At 42.3% G+C, this 20,220-nt stretch overlaps 1 protein-coding gene across 5 annotated transcripts in view; it reads left to right on the forward strand.

Moving 5' to 3' along the window:
* Positions 1-20,220, forward strand: part of ampd3a (adenosine monophosphate deaminase 3a) — a 48,474-nt gene that overhangs the window by 16,518 nt on the left and 11,736 nt on the right. For all 5 annotated transcript variants that reach the window (XM_072592449.1, XM_072592450.1, XM_072592448.1 and 2 more), the window contains 5 exons: positions 2,952-3,146; positions 8,718-8,849; positions 10,333-10,496; positions 15,459-15,585; positions 16,746-16,909. In XM_072592449.1, coding sequence (XP_072448550.1) covers positions 2,952-3,146; positions 8,718-8,849; positions 10,333-10,496; positions 15,459-15,585; positions 16,746-16,909 — 782 coding nt within the window. The remainder of the gene's footprint in view (positions 1-2,951; positions 3,147-8,717; positions 8,850-10,332; positions 10,497-15,458; positions 15,586-16,745; positions 16,910-20,220) is intronic.

Below are 20,220 nucleotides of genomic sequence, written 5' to 3' on the forward strand. Positions count from 1 at the left end.
CTGTCAGAGGGTCAGTGTTGAGGGAGTGCTGCACTGTCAGAGGGTCAGCACTGAGGGAATGCTGCAGTGTTGGAGGGTCAGTGCTGAGTGAGAACTGCATTGTCAGAGGGTCAGTGCTGAGGGAGCGCTGCATTGTCGGAGGGTCAGTGCTGAGGGAGTGCTGCATTGTCGGAGGGTCAGTACTGAGGGAGCGCTGCGCTGTCGGAGGGTTAACACTGAGGGGCGCTGCACTGTCAGACAGTCAGTGTTGAGGGACCGCCGTGCTGTTGGAGGGTCAGTACTGAGGGAGCGCCGCAATGTCTGAGGGTCAGTGCTGTGAGAGTTCCACACTGTCTGAGGATCAGTGCTCTGGGAGTGCCACACTGTCGAAGGTCAGTATTGAGGGTGTGCTGTGCTGTCAGAGGGTTTGTGCTGAGGAAATGCTGTGCTGTCGGAAGGTCACTACTGAGGGAGTACCATGTTGTTGGAGGGTCAGTAGTGAGGGAGAACTGCGCTGTTGGATGCTCAGCGCTGAGGGAGCACCGCGCTGTGAGATGTGTTATTTTTCAAATGCAGTGTTAAGCCAGAGCAACTGTAAACATTTCAAGATGTATGGTTACTTGTCTAGTTTTCCATGTTTGACCTCATTTTTACAGAAATTGGGTGGGTGCAGGGGAACGGTTCCTTGCATTTCTGGTCTGTACTTGAATAAGCTGCAAATCACTTTGCATTAACTCTGGTGACTGTCGTTTAACTTTGTGTTTAAATCTCCATGTGTCGTATTTCAGGATGGAAGTGATAAAAACAAAGAACAAATGAAACACTTCAGCACCTGAAGATGAGAGAATATAGGGTGGAACCTGAGATGAACAACCTATTTGTAGTCCTGCTCTGTCAATGAAGGAATTACTCATAACTAGGAGAAGTCTGCATTTAGAATATTTCATTATGACTAACATATGAAATATTCAGTTATAAGCTGAATCCCATTTCCAGATAGGGGCAGTAGGGATTATACCTCCTTTCCATGGTGGGCTGGCAAATAGTGAGGAGTGTAGCTTTAATTATAGGAGGATATAGATATGCTGGTCAAATGGGCTGGCAAATGGAATTCAATCCAGAGAAGTGTGAGGTGATGCACAAGGGCAGGACAAACAAGACAAGGGAATGGATGATGAACAGAAGGATCCTGGGAAGCGCTGAGGATCAGAGGGACTTTATGTGCATGTCTACCAGTCCCTTAAGACAGCGGGGCAGCTATATAAATTGGTTAAGAAGGAATGTGGGATACTTGTCTTTGTTAGCTGAGGCAGAGAGTTTAAGAGCAGCCAGGTTACACTGGAACTTCATAAAAGTTTCATTAGGCCACAGCTAGAGTGCTTTGTGCAGTTCTGAAATGCACATTTATAGGAGGGATGTGGTAGCATTGGAGAGGGTGCAGAGGAGGTTTACTATGATGCTGCCTGAGCTGGAGAGTTCTGGTTATGAAGAGAGAATGAACACACAAGGGTCGTTTTCTATGGAGCACCAGAAACTCAAATGTATAAAATTATGAGGGACATAGACAGGGCAGTCAGAAAAAAACTGTACCCCTTGATGGAGGGATCTTTAACTGGGGCCATAGATTTAAGGTAGGGGCAGGAAGTTTAGAGGGGATGTGAGGTCATTTGTCCCTACTCAGTTGGTGTGTGAATCTGGAACCCAATCCTGTAATGACGATAGAGTTTTAAACCCTCATAACATTTAAAACGTATTGAGATGCCAAGGCTATGGACCAAGTGCTGGAAAACGAGATTGGAATAGTTAGATGGTTGTTTTCGACTGTCACACACTCCAATGGCTGAAGGGCCTTGTTCTAGACCTCTATGACTCTATGGCTAACTGGTGAATGAAGAAGTTCCCTACTCTATAGGCAAATACCTGCAGTTGGAAGGTTTGGGAGGATGTGGGAACTCACAAGGGAGCAGTAAGTCCATATCCTATTGCCCTCCGGTTCAGTGACTATGCCAGTGGAGCTAACCCAAAAAACAATTTTAAAAATCATTTCCCTGCAGAAGCTAAGAAAAACAGCACTCAGTTTGTAGGGTATACTTGCTATGCTTAGGGATGGCTGGGAATTCATTTCATGATTTCAGCCTCAGAGGTCAGCGATATCCGGTGGGATGAAGTCCCTCATTCATATTACCGTAATCTGTATAAACAATCCTGAACAGATAATGAAGAATTTAACCAACCACTATTGAGCTTTCTTGGCATTAGTGTCACGTTATCTGCTGTAGTCCTGTAGGTAGCACTCTCATCTCAGAGTCAGTAAGTTTTGATTCAAGTTGTACTTCAAAGACTTTGAGTGATAATATTAGTGATTATCACTGTTTGTGGGAATTTACAGTGCTTCCAATATGACACTAGTGCCTGTTCTTCAGAAGGTTTTTATTGGCTGTAAAGCAATTTGTGATGTCTTGAAGTTGTGAAAGGTGCTCTAGAAAAGTAAGTCATTTTTCTCTAAGTACTATATTTACACATGGACTGTGACAGTTCAGGAAGGCAGCTCACCACTGAAGTAACTCCACAAAGACCGGTATCCCATCACCAAGTCACCCTTCATTTACAAGTGAACAGTCCTTGACTTTCCGACTGCCCATTCAGAGTCAGATATCAGAATGGCACAATCTCTGACACTCCCCTTTTTAACTGTCAGCCAGGGCTCCCAATCAGGGAACTCATATTCTATGAGGTCTAGCCGGCTGACTTCGTTACAATCACTATAACCGCCTCAAGGTCAACTAGAGATGGGTAATACATACTGGAGCCAGAGACGGACACTTCCCCTAAATTAACTTAAAAAAAATTGGAGTAAGTATATTATCCATGTTTCTTTTGTGATATAATAGTTTGCATTTGCAGTTTATGGATGCCTGTTATCATTTTGCTCTGTCTAGTGTCTGATTGTAACTGTGAGATTCCTATTTCAGGTTGACACCCACATCCACGCTGCTGCCTGCATGAGCCAGAAACACTTACTGAGGTTTATTCAGCAGACCAACAAGACTGAGGCTGACCGAATTGTGCTGGAGAAGAAAGGACGCAAATTGACTCTGAGAGAGGTGTTTGCAAGTCTCAACATGGATCCTTATGATCTCACCGTGGATTCACTCGATGTGCACGCTGTGAGATCTGATTTTTCTACTTTATGCCATTGTTTTTATTATAACATTAATAACTAACATTTAAAAACATTAGCATTGCTGGCCAGGCTGGTTTTAATACCTCTTCTTAATTGTCTTTGAGGAGTTGATGGTTAGTCACCTTCCCCAAATGCTGTACAACATTTGGTGCAGGTACACCTACAGTGCTGTCAGGAAGGGAGTTTCAGAACTCTGATCCAGCAGCACTGAAAGAAGGAATGGTATATTTCTAGTTCACACTGATGTGTTACTTGGAGCACTGTCCAAGTAACACATTGGTGTGAACTAGAAATATACCAGAGTGCAAATAGTGGTGTTTCCATACATCTGGTGCCTTTGTACTTCTTAAGTGCTCGAGGCTGTGTGTTTGGTAGGTGCTTTAAAATGAGCGTTATGATATGCATTGCTGCCACTGTTCAGAGTCATAAGACATTTGAACAGAACGTTCCGCCAACCATGCATATAGATTAGATTACTTAGTGTGGAAACAGGCCCTTCGGTCCAACAAGTCCACACCGACCCGTCGAAGCGCAACCCACCCAGACCCATTCCCCTACATTTACCCCTTCACCTAACACTACAGAAATTTAGCATGGCCAATTCACCTGACCTGCACATCTTTGGACTGTGGGAGGAAACCGGAGCACCCAGAGGAAACCCACGCAGACACGGGGAGAATGTGCAAACTCCATACAGTCAGTCGCCTGAGGCAGGAATAGAACCTGGGTCTCTGGCACTGTGAGGCAGCAGTGCTGACCACTGTGCCATCGTGCCACTCACAATAGCTGCTGCGCCAGCCAGGAATCTGACCAGCAAATACCAAATTACATTAATCCCATTTAACAGCATTTGGTCCATATCCTGTTATGCTCTGCAGATGTCTCTTAAAAGTTGCAATAGTATTTGTCTCATGTTTCTGAAAAGATGTAATTTCCCTAGAGGGGATCAAAGCAGAACCAATATGATATTATCAGAGTTACAGGACCTCAGTCATGTGGTAAGGCTGGGAATCTACACCAATTGTTTTCCTTTGTAAAAGAGAATGTTATGGGGGTGACCTGGTGGATATGATCAAAATGATAAGTATTTGCTGACATACACAACAAAAATTCTGTCTCCTGATGAAGTGCCAGTCTTGAAGCTTTTCAGCTTTACAATCACTTGGGAAAGATCAACAGGGGGGGATTTTTAAATGACTGAGTTGCTGAGATTTGGAATATGTTAGCAGAAAATATAGTGGCAACTGATTCTGGTAATAATTTGAAAGTAGCTGTTGAATAGAAACTTGAAAATGTAGAACTGACAGGATTAGTTACACAGAGATGAGGAACTTTGGTCAACTTTTCCTGCATGATAAAAACGTCACAGCCATAAAGGGCTGAATGTCCTCTTTCTGAGATGTAGACTTCTACGAAAAATCTCTGATTCAACTATGGTATAAAAAGGAGATGTGAAAGTTCTCAACTTGACCACTGGGAATCTCCAGCTGATGACTAATACAAATGGGGACACCAGCTGTGGGCAGGAGTTGACCACAGGAGCATCATGTGGTTTCTGAAACTCTAAATCAGACATGTGCAGCAAAGAACATAGCATTAAGTATAGAACTATGGAAATTGATGTTGGAGGAAGTGAATATTTATGGTGTTGTATGGGGGGGTGATTAAGCTATGACTTAAATGGTGTTAAAATTCTTGAGCATAAGAAATTGAAACAGGACTAGGAACAGACTCCACCATTGAATAAGATCATGGAAAATCTAGTACATACATGTACCCACCGCTATCCCCTTAGTCCTTAATTCCCTGCGTGTTGTATTAAAGTTACATTCATCCAAGCAAGTAAAGTACATTCCATCATACTGCTGACTTATGCCACATAGGTGGTGGAAAGGGGAGGATGTTTTATGGAGTATCGGTGTAGACTCAATGGCCCAAATGGCCTCTTTCTGCAGGGTTTTTCTATAGGGCTTCTATGATTACAGACTTTATGGAGTCAGGAAGTCAGTTACTCACCACAGAATTCCCAGCCTCTGATCTGCTAATCTGACCACAACATTTAGAAAGCTGGACCAGATTGGTTTCTGGTCAATGATAACTCTCAAGATGTTGATGGTGAGGGATTTGATGGTGGTAAGATCATTGCAAATTAGTGGAAAATGGTTAAACTCTCTTGCTTTTACATGGTAAGTCATTCAAAGCATTCGCAGGAATGTAGTTAGACCAAATTTTGATTTTGAGTCACATAAGGAGGTTTTACAGTAGGTGACCAAAAGCTCGGTCAAAGGGGTAGATTTTAAGGAATATAAGATAATGAGAAATGGAGAACTATGATGAGCCAGCAATGTGGTGACTCAAACTAAATTAAATTGAAGTTAATTGAGGAGGAAAGAAGAGACATTATATGTTTATTTAGTGCTCACTATTCATGGGGTCCAGGATGCAAAAACACTTTGGCTAATAGTAGAGAACAGACCCAACCTGTCGCTTTGGCTTAGATTGAAATCGGGGTTGGAGATAAATGGGAAGTATGAAAATTAACAGTGCTCTTTAAAGAGGATTATAGAGAAGCTTTCTGATAATAGTACCAGGGATGAAGCTTTTCAGTAATGAGAGACAGGAGAAGGTTGATGTATGAGGATGCAAATTAGAACCAGGAGTAGGCAATTTACCCCCTCGAGTCGGCTGCATTATTCAGTAAGATCATGACTTCTGATTGTTTATGGAATGTGGGCATCGCTGACTCTGCCAGTATTTATTGCACTCCCTGATAACCTTTGAGAAGGCGATGTTGACCTGCCTTCTTGAACCATTGCAGTCAATGTGATGTACAAGCACGCAACATAGGTGTTATGAAACAAATTTCTGGATTTTGACCCAATGACAGCAAAGGGAAGGCAATATTTTTCCAAGTCAGAATACTGGGTGACATGGAGAATTTACAGGTCCTGATGTTCCGTTTCTTGCTGCCCTTGTCCTCCCAGGTGCTCTAGGTTATGGGTTGAGAGTGTTGTTGAGTGAGCATGGATGCTGCACTGCACCATATCTACACCACACATTTCTGTCATTGTACTTTGGTGGTGACAGGAGTCAATATTCAAGCTGGTGCATTGTGTGCCAGTCAAGATGCTTTATCCTCAATGGTTTTGAGCTTCTTGAGTGTTGTTGGAGCTGCACTCATCCAAGCAAGTGGGGAGTGTTGGATCATACTCCATAGATGGTGGACAGGCTTTGAGGAGTCAGGAGGTGAGTGCTTTGCTGCAGGATTCCTAGTCTTCAACCTGCTCTTGTAACCACAATATTTCTATGATTAGTTCAGTTTCTGATCAAGGCCCATCCTAAATGGCAATACCATTGTACTCAATGGGATAGATTTAAAACAGACTTAGCAGTTCAATATTGGGCAGCCATAAGGCGTTATGGGCCATCATTAGCAGAAGAATTGTATTCAAACACAATCTTAAACTTACGGCCCAGCATATCCCTATTCTACAATTATCTTTAACCCAAAAGGAGGCCATGGCCTCGTGGTCTTAACACTAGACTATTAATCCGGAGACCCAGGTAATTTTTGCACATGGCAGATGGTGGAATTTGAATTCAATAGAATTCAATCTGAAATTAAGAATTTAATAATGGCATCTAATGTCATCAACAGACTTGATCTAGAGAGGTACAGCAGGGTCCACAAATTCATGATTCACCAGGAAATGAATTTCCCCTTAGCTCCATCTGAAATTGGGAATCCCTTAGTTTTAATATGTATCCCCCAGTTCTGATCACTCATGCAAAGGGTTAAGGGGAGACTTAATGGAGCTGTTCAATATTATGTATAATTCTGATAAAATAAGTGATGAGAAACTAGCCAAGCTGTTCCAGTACAGTTACAAAATTGGCATTTACCTGAAAATATGGAGAATTGTCTTGGTATGTCCTGTACATAAAAAGCAGGACAAAAGCCAATCTGACAAATTACTGCCCCATCGATTTCCTTTCGATCCTCAGTAAAGTGATGGAGGGTGTAATCAAACAGCATCCGCTCAGCAATAACCTGCTCTGTGACGCCCAGTTTGGGTTCCACCAGGGCCACTCAGCTCCTGACCTCATTACAGCCTTAGTTCAAATATGGATGGTAGAGCTGAATTCCAGAGGTGAGGTGACAGCCTTTGACATCAAGACTGCATATGGCATTAAGGAGCCCCAGCAAAATTGGATTCAATGAGTGTTGGGGCAGCTGATTGGACTTATACCTGACACATAGGAAGATGGTTGCAGTTGTTGGAGGTCAGTCCAGGACATCTCTACAGGAGTTCCTCAGGAGAGTGTACTCAGCCCAATCATCTTCAACTGCTTCATTGATGACCTTCCTTCCATTATAAGTTCAGAAGTGAGGACATTTGCTGATTATTGCACAATGTTCAACACCATTCACAACTCCCCAGAAACTGAAGCAGTCCATGTTCATATGCAGTAAGACAATATCCAGGCTTGGGCTGACAAGTGGCAAGTAACATTTGCACAAGGCAAGACCAGGCAATGACCATCTTCAATGAGAAAGGTCAGCAAGTCAGAGATTAGGAGTACTGCGATGAGTAACTCACCTCCTGACTTCCTAAAGCCTGTACACCATCTACAAGGCACAAGTCAGGAGTGTGATGGAATTCCCCAATTGCCTGGATGGGTGCAGTTCCAACAACACTCAAGTAGCTTGACACCACCCAAAATAGCTTGACAAAATAGCTTGCATGATTGGCATCACATCCAGCAGCATCCACTCCCTTCTCCACCAATGCTCAGTAGCAGCAGTGCCCACCAGCTACAAGATGTGCTGCAGAAATTCATCAAAGATCCTTAGACAGCTCCTCGCAAACCCAAGACACTTCCATCTAGAAGGACAAAGGTGGCAAATACATAGGAATACCACCACCTCAAGTTCCTCTCCAAGTCACTCACCATCCTGACTTAGAAACATATTACCATCCACTGTCACTGGGTCAAAATTCTGGAAATCCCTCCATTAAGACAATATGGGTCTACCAACAGCACATGGACTGCAGTGATTCAAGAAAGCAACTCACCAATACCTTCTCAAGGGCAGCTAGGAATAGACAATAAACGCTGGCCCAGCCAACAATGCCCACGTTCCACAAGTGAATAAAAAACAAACTGTTTTACAGTGGCGGGGTTGGAGATTGATAATGAGAAAAAACAGAATTAATAAAACCCGTAAAAAAAGCAAAGAAGTATTTTCTTAAACATATGTGAGCTGTTTACACCTGGAATGAGCTGCCTGAAAGAGCAGTGGGTGCTGAATCAGTTGTAACTTCCAAAAAAGAAGTTGTATAAAAGCTTGAAAAGGAGGAATTTGCAGGGCCATGGTGAAAGAGCAGAGGGAGTGATTAATCAATCAGGTATTTGGCAGAGATGATACAACATGATGAGTCAAATAGCCTCTCCCTATATTTCTATGAATTTTAATTGTATCCTCATAACATAAATCTTTTAAAGTTTATGTATAAGAATGTTTGCTTTTGAAATTTATTCTTTCCTGCAGGGCCGCCAGACATTTCATCGATTTGATAAATTCAATGCAAAATACAATCCAGTCGGTGCAAGTGAACTGAGAGATCTTTACCTGAAAACAGACAACTACATGCAAGGAGAGTATTTTGCTCGGATAATAAAGGTATAATCATTTTATGAGTCGTGTAGCAACATGGATCTTAAACTAAATTCATAGAACAGGCTGAAACTCGAGCCTAAAGATGGACTTGTGTTCATATCAATTTCTACAACCTCAGGATATCTCACAGTGTGTAACAGATAATGGAATACTTTTAAACTGGAAATGTTGTATAGGCATGCTAACTTACTACACTGAATGGGTGACTGCAACCACCCTGGTTACCTGCAGGAAACAACAGGGTCTGCCTGGTCTAGTGTGGTAGAGGAAAACTGTCACCTGGCTTTGTCAGAAGAGTCTCTTTTTGTGAGGAAGATTAAATTTATTGCATGTCAGCAACTAGCTCCTGATTAAATTGATATGATAGAAATTGTTATGGGGACTTTGAAAAAGATCTTTGAGATCCGAAGGTGTTCTGCGCACAAGTTGGTATGATGTCATCACAGTGAGTGGTATATATCATACTTCTCATAACCCTTTCAGACCCTTAAACAACATTAGCCACTGGTGTAGTAAACATGGCAGCCAATCTTACTCTCAGTTTGAGCAACTGGTCCATTGGTCAACCAGTCATTTATGGGAGTAATGTAACAGTTCCATAGGTCAGCATCGAACTCAGACTACATGTAAGCCTAAGATATCATACTTGTGTACTTAAGAGTTTTTAAATGTCAAAGCAACTTCTCAACCAGAACCCAGTCTTCTTTGTCTACGTTACATAGATTAATATACAGAGAAACATTCTGACCATATCAGACTAGCAGTGGTATTTGACCCGAAAGAAATCACATCAGGAAGTGCTGCCATTTTTCAGGAGAGAAGTTGTGGGCGGCACAGTGGCACAGTGGTTAGCACTGCTGCCTCACAGCGCCAGAGACCCGGGTTCAATTCCCGACTCAGGCGACTGACTGTGTGGAGTTTGCACATTCTCCCCATGTCTGTTTGGGTTTCCTCCGGGTGCTCCGGTTTCCTCCCACAGTCCAAAGATGTGCAGGTCAGGTGAAATGGCCATGCTAAATTGCCCGTAGTGTTAGGTAAAGGGGTAAAGGGGTAAATGGGTGGGTGGGTTGTGTGTCGGTGTGGACTTGTTGGGCCGAAGGGCCTGTTTCCACACTGTAAATAATCTCATCTAATCTTAAAGTGAGGCCCAGCTACATGCTAGGCTGAATATAAAAGATCCCATGACACTACATCAAAGAAAGGCAGGGAAGTACTCTCTGAAGTTTAGTCCAAAATTCATCCCTCCACCAACATCATTGAAACAAAATATCTGGGTATTAACTTAATGTGGATTGTGGGAAATGTTGTATGTGAATGGTTGCTGTATTTCCTATATTTCAACAGTAGCTATACTTCAAAAGTATTTTGAGTTGGCTGCAAAGCATTTTTGCGATGTCCTGAGATCATGAAAGGAGCTACAAACAAGTGAGCCTTTTGTTTTCCATACTTCCTGTGGAGTCAAGTGGTTGTGTGTCCTTGTCCACAGGAAGTCTCCCGTGACCTGGAGGAAAGCAAATACCAATACTCAGAACCACGGCTATCCATCTACGGTGGATCACCAAATGAATGGGCCAATCTGGCTAGGTGGTTTATTAAACAGCAAGTCTACTCTCCAAACGTCCGCTGGGTTATACAAGTTCCTCGCATTTAGTAAGTCCAAAGTTTCTAATTGGTTGAAGTGTTACTGAAGGGTTACAGACACTGAACAGTGATGAACATTACAAGAGATAGGAGCAGGAGTACACCATACAATCCCTCAGTCCTATTTCAATATGATCTTGGGCTTCAGCTCCACTTTCTGCCCTCTCCTCAAATCCCTTAATTCCCCAAGAGACCAAAAATCTGTTTATCACACTTAGTATATGTGATGAGAGCACATCCACTAGACTCTGGGATAGTGAATTCCAATGGCTCATAACCCTTTGGAGTGAGGAAATTTCTCTTCATCCCAGTTCAAGATCATCGATCCTGTAGTCTGTGTTCCTGTGTCCAGATTCGCAGCCAGTAGATTCCAAGAGGGACTTGACAAAGTTGATTTTGAGAGAACGTTTCCACTTGCTGGGATATCTAAAACTAGGGCCAGTTTAAGAGGTTACCTTCTTTGAAGGTTGTTAATCTGTGGAATTCTCTCCCCCAGAGAGAAATGGAGCCTGGATCATTAAATAGATTCAAGGCTGAGTTAGACAGATTTGCATTCTACAAGGGAGTTAAGAGTTATGGACAGTGGATCACTGACAAGCTAGTTGAGGTTCAATCCCAGTCTGATCTCAGTCAGGGAATTCCATTGTGGTAACCAGTCGTGACAGTAGGGATTATTGGTATTGGGGAGGAAATGGTGTAGGACGCATGGGATGTAATATACAGCTTGGCTGGTCAGCTTCCTTTTGTCATCTAGTGAGATCCACACCTTAACCTCTTGCCAACCCCAAGACATCCCAACCAGTGGATGTGTGTGGGTGTCAGGTGAGGACAAGATCTAATAACGCTGTGATTCATCTCAGTCTGTTGACACTTGTTTAGAGATTAACAATAAGGTCTAATGTAGCTGTAGAATTCTGAAGGGATTTGTGCCTGCAAAAGAGGAGTGCCTGCAGAAAAGTGAAGCCACCTGGAGGATGTTAATGGGGGAGGGGTGAAAGCCTGGGAGGGGTGCAGATTGCAGAGCTTATTATAAATATAAATTATATTTGTTGATCAATACTGTTAGTGCACAAAAGAATTTCCCATCAGGATTAGAGTTATTAGTGGAAAGAATATTGTGTGCATCTAGATAGAGTCGTACAGATGTACAGCACGGAAACAGATCCTTTGGTGCAAACAAACCCATGCCAACCAGATATCCTAACCTAATCTCATCCCATTTGCCAGCACTTGGCCCATATCCCTTATAGCCCTGGTTCCTGCCTCGGGCGACTGTCAGTGTGGAGTTTGCATATTCTCCGAGTGTCTGCGTGGGTTTCTTCCGGGTGCTCTGGTTTCCACCCATAATCCAAAGGTGTGCAGGTCAGGTGAATTGGCCATGCTAAATTGTCCCATAGTGATAGGTGCATTGGTCAGGGATAAGTGTAGGGTAGGGGAATGGGTGTGGATGGGTTACTCTTCGGAGGGTCGGTATGGACCTGTTGGGCCTAAGGTTCTATTTCCATACTGTGGGTAAGCTAAACTCTTCCCATACCCATATACTCATCCAGATGACTTTTAAATGTTGTAATTGTATAGCCTCCACCACTTCCTCTGAAAGCTCATTTCCATACACATACCACCCTCTGCCTTAAAATGTTGCCCCTCAGGCTCCTTTTATATCTTTCCCGTCTCACCCTAAACCTATGCTCTCTAGTTCTGGACTCCCCCACCCCAGGGAAAAGACCTTCTCTATTTACTCTATCCATGCCTCTCATGATTTTATAAACCTCTATAAGTTCACCCCTCAGCCTCCGACACTCCAGGGAAAACAGCTCCAACCTATTCAGCCTTTCCTTATAGCTCAAACTCTCCAACCCTGATAACATCCTTGTAAATCCTTTCTGAACCCTTTCAAGTTACACAAGATCCTTCCAATGGGTGGGAGACCAGAATTGCATACAATATTCCAAAAGTGGTCTCGCCAATGTCCTGTACAGCCACAACAAGACCTCCCAACTCCTATACTTAGTACTCAGATCAATAAAGACAAGCATATCAAACACTATCTTCACTATCCTATCTACCTGTGATTCCACGTGCAAGGAACTATGAACCTGCACTCCAAGGTCTCGTGTTCAGCAACACTCCCCAGGACCTTATCATTAAATGTATAAGTCCTGTGCTGATTTGATTTTCCAAAACGTAGCACCTCACATTTATCTAAATTAAATTCCATTTGCCACTCATCAGTCCATTGGCCCATCTGATCAAAATCCCGTTGTACTCTGAGGTAACTTTCTTCACTGTCTACTGCACCTCCAATTTTAGTATCGAATGCAAACTGACTAACTTTACCTCCTATGTTCACATCCAAATCGTTTATATAAATGACGAAAAGCAGTGGACCTAACACTGATCCTTGTGGCACTCCACTGGTCACAGGCTTCCAGTCTGAAAAACAATCCTCCACCACCACCCTCTGTCTTCTACCTTTGAGCCAATTCTGTATCCAAATAGCTAGTTCTCCCTTTATTCTATGAGATCTAATTTTGCTCACCAGTCTACCATGAGGAACCTTGACGAACGTCTTACTGAGGTCTATATAGATCACATCCACCATTCTACTCTCATCATCAATCCTCTTCATTACATCTTCAAAAAACTCAGTCAAGTTAGTGAGACATGATTTCCTACGCACAAAGCCATGCTGACTATCCCTAATCAGTCCTTGCCTTTCCAAATACTTGTAAATCCTTTCCCTCAGGATTCCCTCTAACACCTTGCCTGCCACCAATGTAAGGCTCACTGGTCTATAGCTCCCTGGCTTGTCCTTACCACATTTCTTTAAAACTGGCACCGTGTTAGCCAATCTCCAGTCTTCCGGCACCTCACCTGTGACTGTTGATCAAGCAAATATCCCAGCAATGGGTCCAGCAATCACTTCCCTAACTTCCCACAGAGGTCTAGGGTACACCTGATCATGTCCTCGGGATTTATCCACCTTCATGCATTTTAAGGCATTCAGCACCTCCTCCTTTGTAATATGGGCATTTTTCAAGATGTCACCATCTATTTCCCCACATTCTACATCTTCCGTGCCTTTCTCCATAGTAAATACTGATGCAAAATACTCATTTAGTATCTTCCCCCATTTCTTGCAGTTCCACACATAGGTTGCCTTGCTGATCTTGAGGGGCCCTATTCTCTCCCTAGTTACCCTTTTGTCCTTAATTATTTATAGAGTATTAACCCCATTTGCCAAAGCTCTCTCATGTCCCCTTTTTGCCCTCCTGATTTCGCTCTTAAGTATACTCCTACTGCCTTTATACTCTTCGAAGGATCTACTCCATCTCTGCTGTTTATACTTGACATATGCTTGCTTTTTCTTGACCAAAACCCCAATTTCTCCAGTCATCTAGCATTCTGTACACGCACCACTTTCCTTCCACCCTCACAGGAATATACTGTCTCTGGATTCTTGTTATCTCACTTCTTGAAAGCTTCCCATTTTCCAGTTGTCCCTTTACCTGTGAACATCTTCCCCTAATCAGCTTTTGAAAGTTCTTGCCTCATACTGTCAAAATTGGCCTTCCTCCAATTTAGAATTTCAACTTTTAGATCTGGTCTATCCTTTTCCATCACTATTTTAAAACCAACAGAATTATAGTTGCTGGCCCCAGAGTGCTTCTCCACTGACTCCTCAGTCACCTGCCCTGTCTTATTTCCCAAGAGTAGGTCACATTTTGCACCTTCTCTAGTAGGTACATCCACATACTGAATCAGAACATTTTCTTGTACACACTTAACAAATTCCTCTACATCTAAACCCTTAACACTATGGCAGTCCCAGCCTACGTTTGGAATGTTAAAATCCCCTACCATAACCATCCTGTTATTCTTAAAGATAACTGAGATCTCTTTACAAATTTATTTCTCAATTTCCCACTGACGACTGGGGGATCTATAATACAATCCCAATAAGGTGATCACCCCTTTCTTATTTCTCAATTCCATCCAAATAACTTCCCTGGATGTATCCTCCCTGAGTACAGCCATAATGCTATCCCTGATCAAAAACGTCACTCCCTCTCTCTCTCGCCTCCCTTTCTATCCTTCCTATAGCATTTGTATCCTGGAACATTAAGCTGCCAGTCCTGTCCATCCCTGAGCCACGTCTGTATAATTAGTATGATATCCCAGTCATGTGTTCCTAACCATGTCCTGAGTCAAGAGTTGACTGGAAAAGCACAGCAGGTCTGGCAGCATCTGAGGAGCAGGAAAATCTACGTTTTGGGCATAAGGCCTTCATTTTCTCCTTCTCCAGACCAAGTTCTGAGTTCATCTGCCTTCCCTGCTAGGTCTCTTGCATTGAAACAAATGCAGTTTAATTTATCAGTCCTTCTCGAGCAACACAAGTTAAATGATGTTGTGTTTGAAATGATGAACAGGACAATTGGAGAACTTTTGCTGATCTTTCAATACCATCAATGGGTTTTTAATACTCTCATGAACAATGAGTTTCCATGACTGTTTGAAGGGGTTCAGACCAGGCCTTGGTGTAACAACTCTGCTCAAAGATCACATGTCCATCAGGGCAGCACTGCCTTAGTACTGACCACCAACAGCAAAGTGCTCCCTCAGTACTGATCCTGTGACCCTGCATTGCTCCCTCAGTTCTAACCTTTTGAGGTTAAAGTTCTCTCTCAGTCCTCATTCTTTGGCACTGAAGTCCTCACTTTTGTTAAGCTTTTTTATCTGTTCAGTTTGATGGAATAACGCTTGAACCTATCATCTTCAGTGCATTTCCCACTGAGATATATTAAAGATTTTGCCCCATAAATAGGTTTGTTCAAAGAAACCTGGACATGTTTACTGCGGAGACAGACTATGACGATGATGAGAAAACACCAAATTGACTTGAAAATTGTATGAGTGATGAGGTTGGAGAAAGTGAACTGATCTCTCATTGCCTTTTTACTTTGGTTGCAGTGATATATTTCGAACAAAAAAAATCTTGCCCAGTTTTGGAAAAATGCTGGAGAATATTTTCTTGCCTCTTTTTGAAGCAACAATCAACCCCAAAGAAAATCGGGAACTTCACCTCTTCCTAAAATACGTGCGTAAACTACTCCTGTTAAATCTATTCCTGTCTGCTCTTCTCCTGTTAATAGTGTCTTAAATAATCTGCCTGTTTCTTTTTACTGAAAGAAACTGAAACTAATTTAAATGAGAGAATCAGCAAAACATTAACTCTTGTTATCTAAATAAAAATTACTCCACTTTGATAAGACTTAGTCTGAAGAGGAGCTTTTAAAAATATCAAGACAATAAATAGTAATAATAGCATTAGGGGTTTGATTGCAGAGTGATTATGTTGTAGCAAAGGAGCCTGAACAAATGATCCTGAAACAGGAGTTCAGATTGAATCTTGGCAAATGATAAAATTTTTAAAAAATTTTATTAGACTGGAATAAAAAGCTAGTATCAGTGGTCACTATGAAACTACCAGAGTTTTACAAAAAAAAATCCGATTCATTATGTTCTTAAGGTGAGGAACACCTACAGACATAGTTGATACTTGATTGGCTTCTTCATTAGTTGTATTAGGGATGGGCAATAAATGCTTCCCTTGTTGATGATACCTTTATAAATGAATACATTTTAAAAAAGGTTGTCTCAATCTCAAGACAAATTTCGCTCACTTTACATGGAAATGTAAGGGAGTCAGAACACCATCGTGAGAGAACTAAACAAAGATCAGACAGAAGCTTTTAAAGATAAAGGGGCGGGGCGGGGGGAGTTTACAACAGATAAAGTTATATTAACTGAGCTTCAGTTGTCCCAAGCAATAAATAAAAATTAGAATAATTGCTGGTAAAGACCACATCCTAGTTATTGCCTATGAGTTACTCTGTGTAGCTGGTTAGCTGATACATTGATGGGCGTTATTAAACCACATTAGGGCAGTGGTAAAGATACAACCAAATGGTGTTGATGTGTCAAAATCAGGCCAGATAAGAGGGTTCCTCCTTTTAAAGGGACATCAATGATCCAGTTGTGTCAATAAGTCAGTTCTATATAACAAAGGCATAGTTTCACAGTCATTGTTACAGAGATCAATTTTTTTTATTTTCAAACTTTTAAAACTTGAATTAAAGCTCTCAAAATGTTGTCGTTGAATTTGAGCTGGCTACTATACCAGGCCCTGCATAATGCAATATCGTATATTTATGGTGGGAAGTCCGTGGTGTCTAACAGGTTTGCTTTCTGTTGCAGGTGACAGGCTTTGACAGTGTGGATGATGAGTCAAAGCACAGTGCTCACATGTTCTCAGTGAAGAGCCCAACCCCTGGGCAGTGGACGAGAGAGCAGAACCCACCATACAGCTACTACCTCTACTATATGTATGCAAACATTATGGTGCTCAATAATCTGAGGAAGTAAGTATTCTGTTACTTCTTCACTCATTGCAATGAGGGTCACATGGTTAATATATAATTGGACTTTCAAACTTAGCTGAATAAAAGAATTTGGAACAACCGCATTAGGTAAATTAAAACCTATGGGATTAAAGGGGCAGTGGTAGCATTGATATAAAATTCTTTGAGAGCCCGCAAGCAGTGTCATAGAGTCATAGAGATGTACAGCATGGAAACAGACCCTTTGGTCCAACCCGTCCATGCCGACCAGATATCCCAACCCAATTTAGTCCCACCTGCCAGCGCCCAGCCCATATCCCTCCAAACCCTTCCTATTCATATACCCATCCAAATGCCTCTTAAATGTTGCAATTGTACCAGCCTCCACCACATCCTCTGGCAGCTCATTCCATACATGTACCACCCTCTGCGTGAAAAAACTGCCCCTTAGGTCTCTTTTATATCTTTCCCCTCTCACCCTAAACCTATGCCCTCTAGTTCTGGACTCCCCAACCCTAGGAAAAAGACTTTGCCTATTTATCCTATCCATGCCCCTCATAATTTTGTAAACCTCTATAAGATCACCCCTCAGCCTCCGACACTACAGGGAAAACAGCCCCAGCCTCTCCCTGTAGCTCAAATCCTCCAACCCTGGCAACGTCCTTGTAAATCTTTGCTGAACCCTTTCAAGTTTCACAACATCTTTCCGATAGGAAGGAGACCAGAATTGCATGCAATATTCCAACAGTGGCCTAACCAATGTCCTGTACAGCCGTAACATGACCTCCCAACTCCTGTACTCAATACTCTGACCAATACAGGAAAGCATACCAAATGCCTTCTTCACTATCCTATCCACTGTCAAGGAGCTATGAACCTGCATTCCAAGGTCTCTTTGTTCATCAATACTCCCTAGGACCTTACCATGAAGTGTATAAGCCCTGCTAAGATTTGCTTTCCCAAAATGCAGCACCTCACATTTATCTGAATAAAACTCCATCTGCCACTTCTCAGCCCATTGGCCCATCTGGTCCAGATCCTGTTGTAATCTGAGGTAACCCTCTTCGCTGTCTACTACACCTCCAATTTTGGTGTCATCTGCAAACTTACTAACTGTACTTCTTATGCTCGCATCCTAATCATTTATGTAAATGACAAAAAGTAGAGGGCCCAGCACCGATCCTTGTGGCACTCCACTGGTCGCAGGCCTCTAGTCTGAAAAACTACCCTCCACCACCACCCTCTGTCTTCTACCTTTGAGCCAGTTCTGTATCCAAATGGCCCGTTCTCCCTGTATTCCATGAGATCTAACCTTGCTAATCAGTCTCCCATGAGGAACCTTGTCGAACGCCTTACTGAAGTCCATATAGATCACATCTACTGCTCTGCACTCATCGATCATCTTTGTTACTTCTTCAAAAAACTCAAATCAAGTTTGTGAGACATGATTTCCCACGCACAAAGCCATGTTGACTATCCCGAATCAGTCCTTGCCTTTCCAAATACATGTACATCCTGTCCCTCAGGATTCCCTCCAACAACTTGCCCACCACCGAGGTCAGGCTCACCAGTCTATAGTTCCCTGGCTTGTCTTTACCGCCCTTCTTAAACAGTGGCACCACGTTTGCCAACCTCCAGTCTTCTGGAACCTCACCTGTGACTATCGATGATACAAATATCTCAGCATGAGGCCCAGCAATCACTTCTCTGGCTTCCCACAGAGTTCTCTGGTACACCTGATCAGGTCCTGGAGATTTATCCACCTTTAACCATTTCAAGACATCCAGCACTTCCTCCTCTGTAATCTGGACATTTTGCAAGATGTCACCATCTATTTGCCTACAGTCTATATCTTCCATATCCTTTTCCACATTAAATACTGATGCAAAATATTCATTTACTATCACCCCCATTTTCTGTGGCTCCACACAAAGGCCGCCTTGCTGATCTTTGAGAGGCCCTATTCTCTCCCTAGTTACTCTTTTGTCCTTAATATATTTGTAAAACCCCTTTGGATTCTCCTTAATTCTACTTGCCAAACCTATCTCATGTCCCCGTTTTGCCCTCCTGATTTCCCTCTTAAGTATACTCCTACTTTCTTTATACTCTTCTAAGGATTCACTCGATCTATCCTGTCTATACTTGACATATGCTTCCTTCTTTTTCTTAACCAAACCCTCAATTTCTTTAGTCATCCAGCATTCCCTATACCTACCAGCCTTCCCTTTTACCCTGACAGGAATATACTTTCTCTAGATTCTTGTTATCTCATTTCTGAAGGCTTCCCATTTTCCAACCGTCCCTTTACCTGCAAACATCTGCCTCCAATCAGCTTTTGAAAGTTCTTGCCTAATACCGTCAAAATTGGCCTTTCTCCAATTTAGAACTTCAACTGTTAGATCTGGTCTATCCTTTTCCATCACTATTTTAAAAAAAGAGAATAGAATTGAGTTACTGTTTTTCAAACTGGAGGCAGATTGTACACTGGTGTACCTAGGGATCGGTATTCACACATTTTTTGATCTATACTAATAACCCACACCCAGATAGAGCACAACTTCAAAGTTGACAGATAACACAAAACTTGGAATTGTTGTTAACAATGCAGAGGGTACTAATGAGAAGGCATAGACTGATGAAGTGAGGTGACAAAATTTAATACACAGAAGAGAAAAACTATTTTGGTTGGCTATGAACTATTTGGCACAATTTTAATGGGTGTGTAGAAATATAGGGAGTCTGTGGGGATAGGAATGGAAATCTTTGAAGGTGAAAGAGCAAATTGAGGAGGTTTTTTAAACTGAGTATGGAATACTTTGACTTTATTAGTGGAGACATTTAGTAACAAAAGATATTATGTTAAACCCTTAAAAAAAAGCACTGGTTGAACTGTCGTTGGAGCATTGTACCTAATCCTGGGCACCAGACTTTGGTGACTAGAGAATGAATGAGAGGAAAGATCTCTCTATAGAGTGAATTATTATTTTCTTGAATGTTCTCCCTGAAAGAGCAATGTACAGGGCGACCCCCGTATCTGCAGGTCCAGTTACCCACCGTTTACCATAGCCTGAACGTATTATTGGGAATGTTCCAGAACTAGGGTCCAGGAGAATGCTGGGAAAGTAAGCTTCCCATTTACATGAATGGGTTCGCACCTATTAGTGGTTTCAGTCTTCCGCAGCAGATCATAGAACATACCTCCGCGTATTCGTGGGGACAACTGTATGTTCTACTGTTTAATCTTTTCTCTGACCCGCTTTTGGTCTTCCTAAATTCTACAGGGTTTTAGTTCACTGATTCCAGCTCAATGATAAGTTTGGTGAAGGAGAAAC

Source organism: Chiloscyllium punctatum, chromosome 22, assembly GCF_047496795.1.
Source record: "Chiloscyllium punctatum isolate Juve2018m chromosome 22, sChiPun1.3, whole genome shotgun sequence".
In the NCBI taxonomy this organism is placed as follows: domain Eukaryota; kingdom Metazoa; phylum Chordata; class Chondrichthyes; order Orectolobiformes; family Hemiscylliidae; genus Chiloscyllium; species Chiloscyllium punctatum.